Raw genomic sequence first — 13622 nt, forward strand, 5'->3', positions numbered from 1 at the left:
TTTTTTTTTTTTTTTTTGCTTCACTGCCTCTGCCACATTGGAAATTGTACCAGTTAGTTTCTTTGAATGTTGCTAAAAGGACATTTTGTGTAGGGTCAAGTTATTTTTATATGAGTTAATGTGAAGTTGTAAATGGAAATCTTTCCTTAAAGTGTAACACAACGATGTCTGTAGAAATCTGTGTCTCTCTAGAACCTGTGCTGTGCAAGGGCCTTCTCACTCATGCTGCTGTGTCCTTCTGCACCATTCAGACTTGTTAGATAGATGTGGGTTTATGACTGCTGTTTGCCTGGTACAGTAGCTTTCATCACTAAAAGTTGAACTTGTCGAAGGAGTCCTATAGTAGTTTCCATGTTAGATACGGTTTTATCCACCATACATCTGTGTATTTTCTCTTTAGGTGACTGAACGTTTAAGAAGTTTGTATGCATCGTTACTCAGCTTTTATGAACTGCTGTATCCTGTTAACGCATACTGTTTTGTGACTCCAGTATATCTTACCTGTACTAATCAAACTTGAATAAAGGTTTTTATTGTAACTTAAAAAAGAAAACCTTCAGGGCAGTTCTCAGACATTTGTTCACTTCACCAGAGAAGACACGCAGAAGGCAGAAGTGCATGGCAGAGGCAGCCCCTCGTCTGACACAGAGCGGTCAGAGCCATCAGAGAACCGGCCATGCCCAAGCTGAGGACACTGGGCCTGCGTGCTCCATCCCAGAGCCTTCAGAAGACCCTGCAGCCCCATTCCTGGTTCTCACTCAAGACAAACGAAGGCTGATGTGCTCACGTAACCCCACACGTGAACGCTCCTGTCTAACCTGAAAACAACCTAGGTGCCCTTCGACTGTGGCTGGATAAATGTTGGGTTCCAAGGACAAACCAGTGGTGTGCACAACAACGCAGTGGACCCCAACTGGCCGGGCTGGGAACCAGACATGAAGATGCCACCAGGCAGTGCCCAGTAGCCCTGCGTGTTCACCAGCAGCTAGAGGATTCACTCATATGTCCTGAAGACCTGGGACATTCTGAGCAAACACCCCATAGCCAGGAAGAAAGTTAGCTGGACAGGAAGGTCCCCCTGGGAGACCCATGGGCCCTGGGAGACCCACAGATGCCTCCCACTTGAGCCAGGGGGCAAATGGGGTAGCAGGCCTCACAGTGCAATGTGTGCCCTAGAACACTCTAGAACCGTCTGTGATAGCAGCGGACAGCAGTGTCAGGGTGGATCCAACTGCTCGGTCCTGAGCCCCAACACACACCAGCTGCTCCCTGTGACCACTGGGTGGCCAGCCATTGGGGCAGCTGGCCCTGCAGCCCCGCAGTGCCTGGAGGTGACAGTCTTTTCTTCCTCTCTGGGCTCTGGGGTGGGATGTTTATGGCCCCTGGGAACACTGTCCTGGGCCATGAAAGGCCTCTTGTCTCCTACTCTTGGCCCTGCCCAGGCCCAGCAGCCAGCCTGGTGATCCTCCTCTGGGACATACAGCTCTCTGGACATTCTCTGCACCAGGCACCACCAGGGGGGATGGGGCCCTGGCAGGGGCTACCTCATCAGAGGTCACATTCAGACCAGGCATCCAGCTCTGAGTCCTCTTGCAGCCTGTATCCCCACAAGCCCCTCTGCGCTGCAGCGGAGAGAGAGCCCGGTCTTCCTGGCTTGTGGAGAGCTCCCCGCAGCGGACAGGCACTCCTGCCCAAAGTTGTCCCCACCAAGTTCTAGAATGACAATGCCTCTCTCTTCCCAGAGACAAGTGACCTGCTGCAGGGTCTCCTGCCACCAAACCTTTCTATAGTGCCCTCGGGACCAGAGGCATCCCCAGGGCTCAGGCAGTCCCCGCCCTGACTCTGGGCTCTGCCACTCAGCTTGCCTCATAGGATGTGGCTGCATGCACACAGCCTGTGCTTGCTCTCCAGGCCCTGCTTCCTCCGGCCAGCATGAGACCTGCCTGGGCTCCTGGGGACACAGGGCCTGGCAGGGGGCTTCAAATCCCAATGCAGACCCCAGGCCAGAGGTGTGGGCCAGGGTCACCCACCAAGGTCACCCCCAGCTGTGGACTCAGCAGAGCCCCCAGCCCGCCCATGAGCCTCTTGCAAAGGGACCTGACGTCTAGGGACTGGAGGATTGGGGTGGCTTGGGAGAGATCTGGACCTGCAGAAGTAGCCACCAAGTGGGGCTAGAGGGGAAAGCTGGGGCTTCTGTGGGGCAGAGAGCAAGTCTGCACCAAGCACGAATCCGAGGATGGAGGGGATGCACCTTGTGGAAAGCCTTTCTGAAGGGCCTAGGGTACGCGTCCAAGCCTCAGGCTATCACCCCAGACCTGTGGCCGGAATTCTTACTTGTGTTCTGGGAGGCCCAACAGTCCAGCAACCCACTGGAGTCATCACCTCTGCCTCCTGCCCATCGAGCCCTGTCTGTAGCTTGGGGAATCTTCCAGGACAGGGCTGACACTGGGGGATGGGGGGCAGTGTCCAAGGCCCTGGCACCTTATCACCCCCCCCTCAATAACCAGACCAGCCCAAGCACCCAGAAAATACAGGGTCTGGAGGGTCCCATCTCAGGAAACCAGAAATGCTCCACATAGCTGATGGGCAGAGTGTCCCTGGGGCCAAGAAGCAGTGCACTGACCAGCCATGACCCCACTCTAGCCCCAGGCACTGCTCAGGCTATGTGGTGGCTACCCGAGATCCAAAAGTCTGGCTTCCAGGCATCACCAGCCCAAATGGAGGGACACTTAGGGCCACAGCATTGCTCCCTTGCGCCTGAGGAGCAGACCCATCCTTAGGGCTCCTAATGTCTCATTCCCTTGTGCCTTCGTTTTCACAGGGGCCGGGGTCAGGGTCAACACCTCCCTAGGCGGCTCGGGGATCAGCTGCCTCTGTCCACCCCCTACACCAGCCTGGGCAGGAGATGAGCCACAGACTCACACCTCAGGTCATGCGGACCAGTCCCTGGTGTTTGGGTCTGTACACAGATGTGTGGAGAGGCCTGTCCCCAGAACTGACAGTTCCCACCTGGCCACTGCAGGCACACAAGAACTGGGGAGGCTTTGACCACAAGGCCACAGGGTCCCCAGCCCACTGATACCCCCCACCCCCAGCCAGAGATGCTCCATGTGGCTTGTCTGGCACCCAGTGGAGGGCAGAACCCCCAGTCTCCAGTCAGGCTGAAGCCTTGGCTGTCCTGCACTGTCATCTATGACCACTAGGGGGCACTACGGACACAGGGCTGCAAGCTCACAGCCTCCTGGAGCTCGTACCATGCCAAGTTGTGTGTGGGGGTTTCCCTGGGCTCTGAAGCCCCTCACCAGAGGGCACAAAGTGCCCTGGGTGTCACAATGGGACAAGGCTGGGTGGATGCTGCTCCCAGGGGCCTGGCCGTGGTCCATGTCACCTGGCTTTGGGGGACATGTGGACTGCTGGCCTCACACACAGCACCTTCCACTCCCAAGGCTGCCCCAGTCACATGCTGGCTGGGGCCCTCCAGGCCTCTGCGCTGCTCCACTCTCAGCATGGAAGGCCATGTCGGCCACTTCCACACTGAGCTTCCCCAGCTGTAAGTTCCCTTTGGGTCCTGCTGGCTGCCCAGGCACTGAGCCTGCTCTCTTGCAGTGGCTGCCAGTGTGGCTTCCTTTTCTAACCTGTGATCCTTTGGCCCCACAGGGTTCAGGGTGTCAACAGAAAACCAGAGCAGTCACAGCAGAGCATGCTGGAGGCCCAGCAACACACCTGGGCTGGAGGCTGCCCCTCCCCCGTGAGGCGGGCCCACTTGTGCCTTGCGTAGAGGCAGGAGGCATGGGTGACACAAGCTCACCCCAGGTCCCCATGTGTCCCCCGCCCCATCAAGACATGCACACATGCACACAAAGAGGTCTGTATGGACACACAGGTGTGCACAGGCGCATTTGACATGCGGTCCATGGCCCTGCACTCCATGGGCTGCCCACTTGTGCCTTGCGTAGAGGCAGGAGGCATGGGTGACACAAGCTCACCCCAGGTCCCCATGTGTCCCCCGCCCCATCAAGACATGCACACATGCACACAAAGAGGTCTGTATGGACACACAGGTGTGCACAGGCGCATTTGACATGCGGTCCATGGCCCTGCAGCCTCCATGGGCCCCACCCAGGTCCCCATGAACCAGTCCCTCCAGTCCCCGCAGGAGGGGCAGTCTAGGTTAACAGTAGTCTTCCATAAAATGTGGTACAGAGCTGCAAGAAATTTGTTTAAAATTTAACACATAGTAACATCAAAACAAACAAGCACTGCCATGGTGACAAGGACCTAAACAAAGGCTTGCAGATACCCCAGCTGGCGCCACGCCCACAGAGCCATGGCAACCTGCCCCGAAAACAGAAATAGTTGGACTTTTTCTCCCCAGTGCTGTCAACGTGGTGACTTCCTGGCAGTATCTAGTTGACTTCCTCACAGTCCCCAACACCCCCAAGGAAGCGAGGCCTCTGTGGTAACCTACAGGCCTCGAAGGGCCCACTCTTCAAAATGCAAGACCAGTGACCATCACAGCTCCATTCCTCAGAAATCAAAGGGAAATCTCGGGTGGCCTGTGGCTCTGAGCTTCCAGCCCTTCCTGCAGGACCCCAAGGTCCAAAACCTTGCTGGGGTTACAGCGCTCCTGAAGGACAAGGATATAACACTTGGGGTCTCTCGCTCCTGCATATTCTGGGGACCCTCCCCAGAAGAGAAACTTCCAGGGGGCAAGGGTCACAGGGACCAGATCAGGGAACCCTCCCCAGAAAAGGGACCCCTGGGCCGGGTATTTAGCTCAGTGGTTCCGCTGCCTCCCTCGCAAGCACAAGGGGCCGAGTTCGATCCCCAATACCCCCCCAAAAAAAGCAGAAAAGGGACCCCTTGGGAGGAATGAGTCACAAGGACCCAGGTCAGGGGACCCTTGTCAGAGCTGGGGCCTCCTGGGGGGAGGGCTCATAGGGACCAGTAATCTAGATTGAGGAGTCCAGGCCGAGGGCATAGGAGGCGAGGGTGGCCTGAAGGACCCCAGCCAGGCTCCCTCACCTAGGATCCTCATCTTGATCACCCCACAGACACTGACCCAGGGGCTGCCCACCTGGACACCTGGTCCACAGGTCCAGCAAGGAACATCCTGGCTTCCCTGACTGCATCATGACCTTAAGCCCACTCTGGCACTGGTTAGGGTTGCAGCTACCACTCTTCCGCCTGCACCCCCAGAGCCTGGCTCCACAGCGGGAAGTGAGCCATACCTCAGCTCCTACATCCAACAGCCAAAGCCCTTGGAATGGGATTCACTCTTGGGGGACCAGCACCCCTGGGGCAGGAAGGACGCACATCCTCCAAGAGAATCATGACCACACTGGCTGTGACCTACAAGGAGGGAGCAGAAACAAAGTCCTACTGTGCACATGTGCAGCAGCGGGAGAACAAAAAGCAGATCTTCCGAACTGGGTATTCCTAGGTGTACTGGCACTGGACAGGCCACTTCCCCTAGGCTCCCACCTAGGCACTTTCCCAAGGGCCAAGCCTCGGGCCTATCTGCTCCTGGGGACTGACACCAGTCAAGTGAAGACCGGCCAGGAAATGGAGCATGTGGCCTTGCCACTTACACACCATGGCTGGCTGCTGGGGAGTCACCAGCCAACACACACAGGCTCTGATCCCTACCATTCAGGCCCAGGCCGTAACTGCCCCTCACCCACAGCTGGCTAACCACCAGAAAGGCCTGAGGACCTGCCCATCCCTGCCTGGGATGTCCACTCAGACCCACACGTAAGGCCAGAAGTTACTGGAGGCTGCACATTTCACAGCAGGGGACAGCAGGGACAGCAGGGTTGGTCTGCCCCCCAGACCCACACCATGACAAGCCTGAGGACACACAGCCTGGGGAGGCCTCCCTTGGCCCAGGTTCACAGGCAGGCCTGTCCCCAAAGTCATGTGTCAGTCACTGAGGAGTCTCGAGACTGAAAGGGCCGAGGCCCCAGGTCTGTCCACGAGGGGCTACCTCCATTAACAGTGTTGAGGCCCTCCTGGGGCCGGGAGACCTGTGAGGTGACACAGGGCCTGCTCAGAGCGGCTGTTGATGAAGCGGGGAGGCGAAGAACTACGGCAGTGATGGCAAACCTTTCGGAGCTTTCAATGATAAGAAATAGCCAGATGTGGCACTCGTGCCGCAGGTTGACCACCACAGAGCTAGGGCCATGTCCCAGAGAGCACGGGGTCCCCAGCCAACCCATGCCCAGCAACAGCTGGTACTGGAAGAGGCCCCAAGGCCCCAGAGGCAAGAAGACACTAGCCAGGGCAAAAGGAGGTTGGAAGGGAAGGGCTCAGCCCAGTGGCCTCTGTGGTGGTAAAGGGCCATGCACCTTGAGCCCTGAGCCACATTCTGGCCCCAAGCAACTGAACCGTAACAGATAGCAGCAAAAGTCAGAGATGGCTCAGAACAGAGCGAGGACCCACACACACCAGGATGGATCTGTCACCCGGCCTCCTCACAGAGGTCAGGGGACACCCAGGGGAGTCTATTCTTCAGCTGTCCTCGGGGATTCTGGTTCAGACACCATGCAGCCCATGGGGAGGGCCACAACTCAGGACTGGTCTGGGCAGGTTCACAGCCAGTCCAGCATGACTACCCAAACTTGAGTCATCCTCACCCAGCCACCTCTACCTCCTCAGTTACCTCCACACCTGGGAGACCTGACTTTCCACCAGCAAAAATGGTGACAGGAAGCCATAAAGACCATGCCAGCCATCACAGCTGTGTGCACACACACAGAGCAAGCAGGGTGCAATGCCACCATTGCAGAAGCCACAGGTGTTTGTGTGTGGCTGCTCTTTGTTGTGTTGTTTCAAGTCCAAAGCTGAGAGAGGTGCAGAAGAGGCTGGAGAGGATGAGAGGCAGCAGGGGTGCAGGACTGGGGTCCCACGCGAACTCTGACACAGGGGAGGAAACTCCCCAGCACAGCTGCTCCCACGCAGGTCCAGTAACTGCTCACTGGCCTGTGAGCAGGCGCAGCAGTCACACTAAGGCCAGACCCCCAGCACCACATGCAGGGCTGAGCCACGCACGAGACTCGGCTCGGCGTGCAGCCTGGGTGCAGAACCTTGGGGAACCCTGCTCCTGGCCCCGACGCGGGAGACGGGAGCTGAGTGCACGCCGGGCTCCCTCTCCACACACTTACTTGATCTTGCTGAACACGATGTCCACGTCAGTGACAGTCACGTTCTTCCCATCGATCACGTGGCAGTCCCGGCACAGCTTCGACCAGTTCTTGCCATGCATCTCCCGCCCTGTGGCACGCGTGTCCCCATGCACTGCGAAGCGCCGGAAGGCCTCCTCTAGGGCACTGAGCTCCAGGGCTGCAGCTGCCCCCTCGCTGGCAGCATCTGACTCCTGTGACAACCTCTTGGCTGCCTTGTCTTTTGCGGGGTCCCCTGGGGATTTGGGGGGTGTCCTGTTGGTAGCTTTGGCAGGCTTGGCCCTGCCATCAGCCATGTTGCTGGGGAGGAGAGAATAAAGAGTCACTGGCTGGCTGGTCACAGGAGGGGAGGCTCGTGGTGCAGGTGGCAGCAAGTGTCAGGGAGTGGCCCATCAGAGACAGGCAGGTCTCAGCAGGGTCCAGGACCCTCCGGAGCCAGATGCCTGGGAGGCAGTGTCAGTTGGCTGCTGGGTCCAGCAGCAGGACCTGCGGACTGCAGCCCAGGGGCCCAGGCTGGAAGCTTGGGGCCTGAGCTGGCCACATCCCCACTGGCCACAGTTCGGCTGCCTCCCTTAGCAACCCTGCACTGCTGCTCTGGGGGACACTAGGGTCTGCAAAGTGTTGCCCACCTCTGTGATAGGGTCCATCCCACCATGTGACACCTGCTACCATGCTCAGGACAGAGCCATGGCCCAGGCAGGGTGGGATGGCCCTAGGGACACTGAGGAGGGGCAACCAGGAACCTGGTACATGTGGCTCCCTCATGCCTGTGTCAGGGTTCAGGGAGAGTTGGAGTGCTCTGGTCCATGCAGGGCAGCAGGGGACATCCCCTGGGGCTGAGAAGACTGAGGGGCTGTGTCCCCCCGCAAAGGGCTTAGGAGCTTGGGGCCACATGGATGTCCCCCTCCAGAGGCACCAGTTGGGTCAGGCACACGGGCAGGGGCTCTGATGGCCACACACAGAGGTCTGCAGAGAAAGCACCATGCCTGCCTCCAAACTCTGAGATTCACAGACCCCCTTCTGGCCTTCACCAGAGCAACCAAATGCCACCTCCATCATCGAGGGGCCACGGGACGTGGCTCCTGCTGAACTCATGATTGTACCAAGTCCAAAGAACAGCCAGACCCACTCAGAGAAAGCTCTACCTCCAGGCAGGTCCTGAGGGCCAGGTCCCCACACCTGGGCCTTTGTAGATCAGTGGGGCACAAGAGGAGAGCCAGAGCAGAGGTGCACCATGGGGCTGATACCCAGCATCCCACAGGGACAGCCAGCCCCACCTCTGCTACCTGCTGGAACCTGAGGACCAAGCAAGGGACACAGGTGACAGTGACAATGGGTGGGGCAGAGGGAGTGAGTGAATGTAGAGGGAGTGGGAGAGGACGTGAGAGCTGGACAGTCCCTGCACACCTTACTTTCCCAACCCCACCCTGCAGCCCACTCCCCCAGGCAGGCAGGCCCCACTCCCCAGGAGTGCACCTTGCCCCCAAGGGTATGTCCTGTATCCGTGGCACTGCACCTAAACACCTCTCCTTTCAGCCTGACTTCAGGGACGTGCAGCAGGGATGTGCCTCCACCAAACCCCTACTGGCAAGTGCCTTCCCACCCAGCCCCGCCACCATGCTCAAGGTGGTGACGGGGAGGGGGACAGCACCAGCGTCAGCCCAGGCCAGGACTCAAAGGCTCAGCACAGCCACCTCCCCTTGGGGAAAAGAGGACAGCACCAGTAACTGATCCACAGGGCGTGAGAGAGGCTGGGTTACCAGATTTGCATCTGCAGAGGAGGCCAGGGGAGGCCAGGGCAGGTGGAATTACAGCCGCTCCAGGGAGGAGAGGCTCCAAGGACCCTCGGCCAGGTAGGCTCTTACACCCCACAGCTCCCAAAGGGACCCTGCAACACTGTAAGCTGCCACCCCTCCAGGGCTGCAGGATCCTAGGGCTCTGGCCTGCTCTCCCCAAAACCTGTCCCTGTGTCCGAGGATGCCCAGGCAATGCTGGACCAAACCAGCTGGGGGCTCCCATCCACCCGGGGGCCTGCACTGGAGGAGCCCATGATGAACAGGGGCCTCTGGTCAGATCCCTGTCCCCCACATTGTCGGCTGACCCCGAGCCCCTCGCTCATCACCCAGCAACTGCCCTGGCAGAGAAGAGTGCTCTGTGGCTGTACCTGCTGCCCACCAGGAATGTGAAGGCAAAACATCCTTTGAGAAATGGCTAGGTTGGGGACACCAGCAGGCACATAGGGACTCTGATCATAGACCTTCTGAGGGGCACCCAGAGGCCTCTGTCTGCATGGCCAGAGCCAGCACCATGCCTGGGAACATCCTACTTAAGCAAGGGAGGCTGGAATTTGTCTACCTGGGAAGCCAGGGTAGGGCTGTCCCTCCTTGAGGTGCCGGAGTCGCTGCCAGGCCCTGCACTGTGGCCAGACATTCGGAGACTGCACTGTGGCTTCGAGGCACATGTGGGACCAGATGGAGGAGTACCTGTCATCACCGCCTGCTTCTGGGGGTGAAGACTCCACCCTTGGTGGTGGACCCTCGGGAGAAGGGCTCTGGACATTGGTAGCAGGGGGCTTTTGGGAGCCCACCCAGCAGGAAGACCTCCCCGCTACCCCTGCAGGCCCAGGCCATCCTCACCTGTCTACCTTGGGCTCCTCAACAGGCTTTGGGGCAGTGAAGAGCCCTGGACAGGGCTAGGGGGCCCAGCCCCTTTGAGTCCCTATACCCCTGTTCTTACACATTTGGGCTGTGCAGGGACAACTGGAAATATCACACCTGTGCCAGAGGCCAGGAAGCCGGTATCTGGCGTTGGCACTGCTCCAAAAGGCAGTCAGTAAGTCAATCATGGCTGGAGCTGCGAGACACTGAGCTGAGGAAGGAAGTAGGAGGGCACTCGCTGATGGTGTCAGGGGAAGGGCGGGCACAGATAAGACAGACCCCCGAGGGATGCTCAGCCTAGCAGAGACTCCGGTGACCCCTGGCTGGGCTCCTGGGAGCCAAGGCCTTCATGGCTGGGGATGCCAGGGGACAGCAGCTGGGGAGACCACAGCACCCTGGAGGCTGGGAGAGAAATGTTCGTCAAAGGAGAAGAATCGGACAGTGTCCCTAGAGCCCTCCCCTCCCATCTGGACGCGTGGGGAGGCCACTCTGGGTCATGTGAGGCCCTGAGCCCAGGCTCTGATGAGGCAGCTTGGAGCTGGACACCAGGCTGCACCGCCCCAGTGAAGCGGCTCTTCAGCTCAAGCCCACTCACGCACAGCACAGCCCTTCGGCCATTGTTCATTTTATCATGACATGGCCACTTGCCCACTCCACCCTGGACACTCGATGTGAGTGCCACTTGTCCTAGCCTAGTACAAAGCCGGCCTTTTCTGCCTTCACGTCCCTCGGTGTCCCTCTTTACAGCCTGCTTTGGGCATAATCAATATGATAGCCCTCTACACTTGGGCACAGAGCAAGTCCCAGATGCCCAGACCTGGCTCCCACAGCGGGCTCGCATAACAGGGAGACAGCTCAGGCTGCTGTCCAGACAGGTCCCCAAGGCCAGGCTGCTGCCCTTCAGAGTGACCCAAGAACGAAACCAAACCCCATGCTGGTCCCTGTGCCCAGCAGTGGGGGGGCAAGGTGTAGCAAGCACTGCTTGTCACAGGTCCACACTTCCTAACCCCAGACCTGGGAGCCAGGCAGGGCTGACAATGGGTGGTAGGGGTACTGGTCATCCACTGCCACTGTCCCGGGGCCAGAACTGACCATGTGCCTGGCCTGCCCAGGCAAAGTGTCCCTGGTGTGGGTGTGGGTGTGGGCATCCATGTGCCTGAGCTCCTGAGTCCTCTGAGAGGTGGCTCAGCCCCCTTGGCCTCCTCAGCCCCATCGGGACGTCCACCTGCTTTGGGGACCAGAGCCCCACAAAGGCTGCTGTCCTGCAGCCCCACACACAGGGTCCAGCTGAGCCCCTCCTTCGTGGATGGACATCCCTGAGATATGAGCAGCAGGGCGTGAACTGAAAGAGAGCCACCCGCAGCAGACAGCAACTTGCAGGGCCCTGCTCCAAGATTCCAGCCTCTGGCTCTGTGAGAAAGGCATTTCTGCTCTTTACGTCATTGCTCTTAAATCCCCAGCCTCAGGGGTTCTGTTCTAGGAACACCAGAGTGATGTGACCACAAGCCAGACACACCAGGCCCACCAGGAGGGGTCCTGCTCACTCTGAGAGCCAGCCTTCTGGCTCCAGGGACAAGGGCTGTGCTGTGTTGAGCCACTCAGTGTGTGTCCCTCTGTCAGTGGCCTGGATTCAGATGTAGCCTGGGGACCCAGAGAGGGGGCAGCCTCACCAGGGGCACAGAAGAGGCCAAGCCCATGGAGATGTGGCACAGGGGGCCAGAGGACAGTCAGGGAAATGCTAGGAGTTCCCCAGGGCCCTGGGGTCAGCTCAAGTAGGATGGGCTTTCAGCAGGAGGCCACCACAGGACATCAATCTGTCTTTTATGACAGCTCGTGTCCAAGCAGAGAATATGGGGTACAGGAAAAGGACACACAGAGAGGTGAGGAAAGGCCCGGGAGCATGGGGCCTTCAAGGAGACTCTGTCAACTGCACGCATGTGCAATGGGGTCATCCCCCAAGACAGGAAACACACTCTCCCTGAAGGTCCCCAGATCAAAATCGAGAACTTCTGCCCACGAAAACAGTGTTAAGAGGATGAAAAGGCAAATTCCCATATAAGAGACACTGCTATGACAAATGCTGGCCTGCCCAGAGTACATTGAGTACCTCCATGGATGGGTAGGACAAGGGCAGACAACTCAACAAGAAGAGATGGCCAAGTGCCTAGAAGGCAGAATCAGAAAGATGCAGAAAGTCCCAATATCAGATGGTAGCTCACTCCTTCCAGGGTTCAAATTGTAATGGCAGAGGGAAGGTGGAAAGGCAAATGTTTAGCCCCCTGGAAAGCTGCTGGGCCCTGTCCACTAAATTTGAAGACAACCATTACCCGGGGCCCAACAACCCCAATTCTGGACTGAGGCACGGCCACATGCTCCAGAGCACCCTGGACTTGGGAACAACCAAAGCCAAGAGTCAGTGGCATACTCACAGTGCAGCATGTCACACCGCTCGGACACCGTGGCCAAGCAAGTATGGAAGAATGACATTCCCCACCAGTGTACATCTCACAGCCGTGACTGTGAACAAGATCACACACCCCCATCCCGACAGATGTGTGGGTGGCAGCTGAAGTCGCTGGTCCACCAGGCACCAGAGGTGGCCTGGGAAGCCTGCTTGGCCAGGTCCCGGAGGAGGTGGGTCACAGGAGCCCAGCAGGGGAGGTAAGGTGAGGTGAGCTTCCTGAAGCACCCTTGTCATCTCTTTTGAAAAGACTTCTTCTATTTCCTACCCAAAGAAAGCTGTGCATTTGGACATCTGGACATTACAGCTCACAGCCGAGTTCCTGCAGGTTGTTGCTCAGTTAAGGAAGGATTTGGACCCAGGCACCTTAAATCTTGATTGGGAAGTGAGATGTGGGAACAGCCACTGTATGTGTCTTCCCTGAAATCTCAGGGACTACTGACCACAGCCCATGCCCTTTCTGGGCCCCAGCAGGGCCAATCAAAGCCATTTCCAGGGTCTGACCAGAGGAGACTCGCTCCCTGAGGGGTGTACTCAGCTGAGATGGGGAGATGCTGCGGGGAGGGTGAGGGATATCTTGGGAACACTGCGGTGCAGGATCCTGTGGGGGAGGGGTGCCTAAGGCATGGTAACTGGGTGAGAGATGCATTTTCAGGGCTAAGGGATGCAGAGGCCTGGGAGTGGTGGCTGCCCCCACAGGGAGGACGCTGGTCACCTCCAGGGGGGTGGGGGACCTGTCTGAGCCCCAGATGCAGAGGGCAGCGCCATCCTTCCTTCTTGGAAACAGCTCTCTCTCGCTGGACATTGGGAGAGGGCAGGTGCCACTCTGGGCTGCTGGCTGAGGGCACTGGGTGCACCTCAGGGTGCCTGAGGTCCCGAGTGGGCCACAGTTTCCTCCTGGCTTGTCTCACCAGCATCAGCTGCTATAAATAGGCCACCGAAGTTGGCTGCCTCTCCTGGAAGCTGCTTCTTTTCAGCATCCGGGGACCAGGAGGGCGCCCAGGGAGATCAGCAGCTCCCGATTGCTCCCCAACCTCCCCGGGGACAGGCGCCTTATATTTCCCTGAAGAAATTCTCCTGGGATCGGTGCATTTCCCAAGATTCAGGAAAACGACCAAGGACAGCCTGGGGCCCCACCACACTCTGCCTGACCCCCACCTCCCACTCCCAACCAAGGGTTTTCTCGGCCCCTGCATCGCACCTCCGACCCTGCAGGCCTCCGGGCTAGGCAACTAGGACCGCTCCAGGCACGGACAGCGCGCCCCAGAAAGGTAGCTCGGGCGTCGCGGTCACCTGCGGCGATGACAGCTGCGCGCGCCTCCC

General features: G+C 58.6%; 1 protein-coding gene across 2 annotated transcripts in view; it reads right to left on the bottom strand.

The window, feature by feature from the left end:
* Tppp (tubulin polymerization promoting protein) overlaps positions 1–13622 on the bottom strand; it is a 22310-nt gene that overhangs the window by 6774 nt on the left and 1914 nt on the right. Inside the window, exon 2 of one of the 2 annotated variants that reach the window (XM_033767537.1) lies at positions 7164–7481. In XM_033767537.1, the coding sequence (XP_033623428.1) occupies positions 7164–7477 (314 nt within the window). In that variant the 5' untranslated portion in view covers positions 7478–7481. Of the gene's footprint in view, positions 1–7163; positions 7486–13622 lie in introns of both variants that reach the window. The other variant, XM_033767549.1, reaches the window with a different exon arrangement.

This window comes from Fukomys damarensis, unplaced genomic scaffold, assembly GCF_012274545.1.
Source record: "Fukomys damarensis isolate Sample0158 unplaced genomic scaffold, DMR_v1.0_HiC HiC_scaffold_1, whole genome shotgun sequence".
NCBI classification, from domain to species: Eukaryota; Metazoa; Chordata; class Mammalia; order Rodentia; family Bathyergidae; genus Fukomys; species Fukomys damarensis.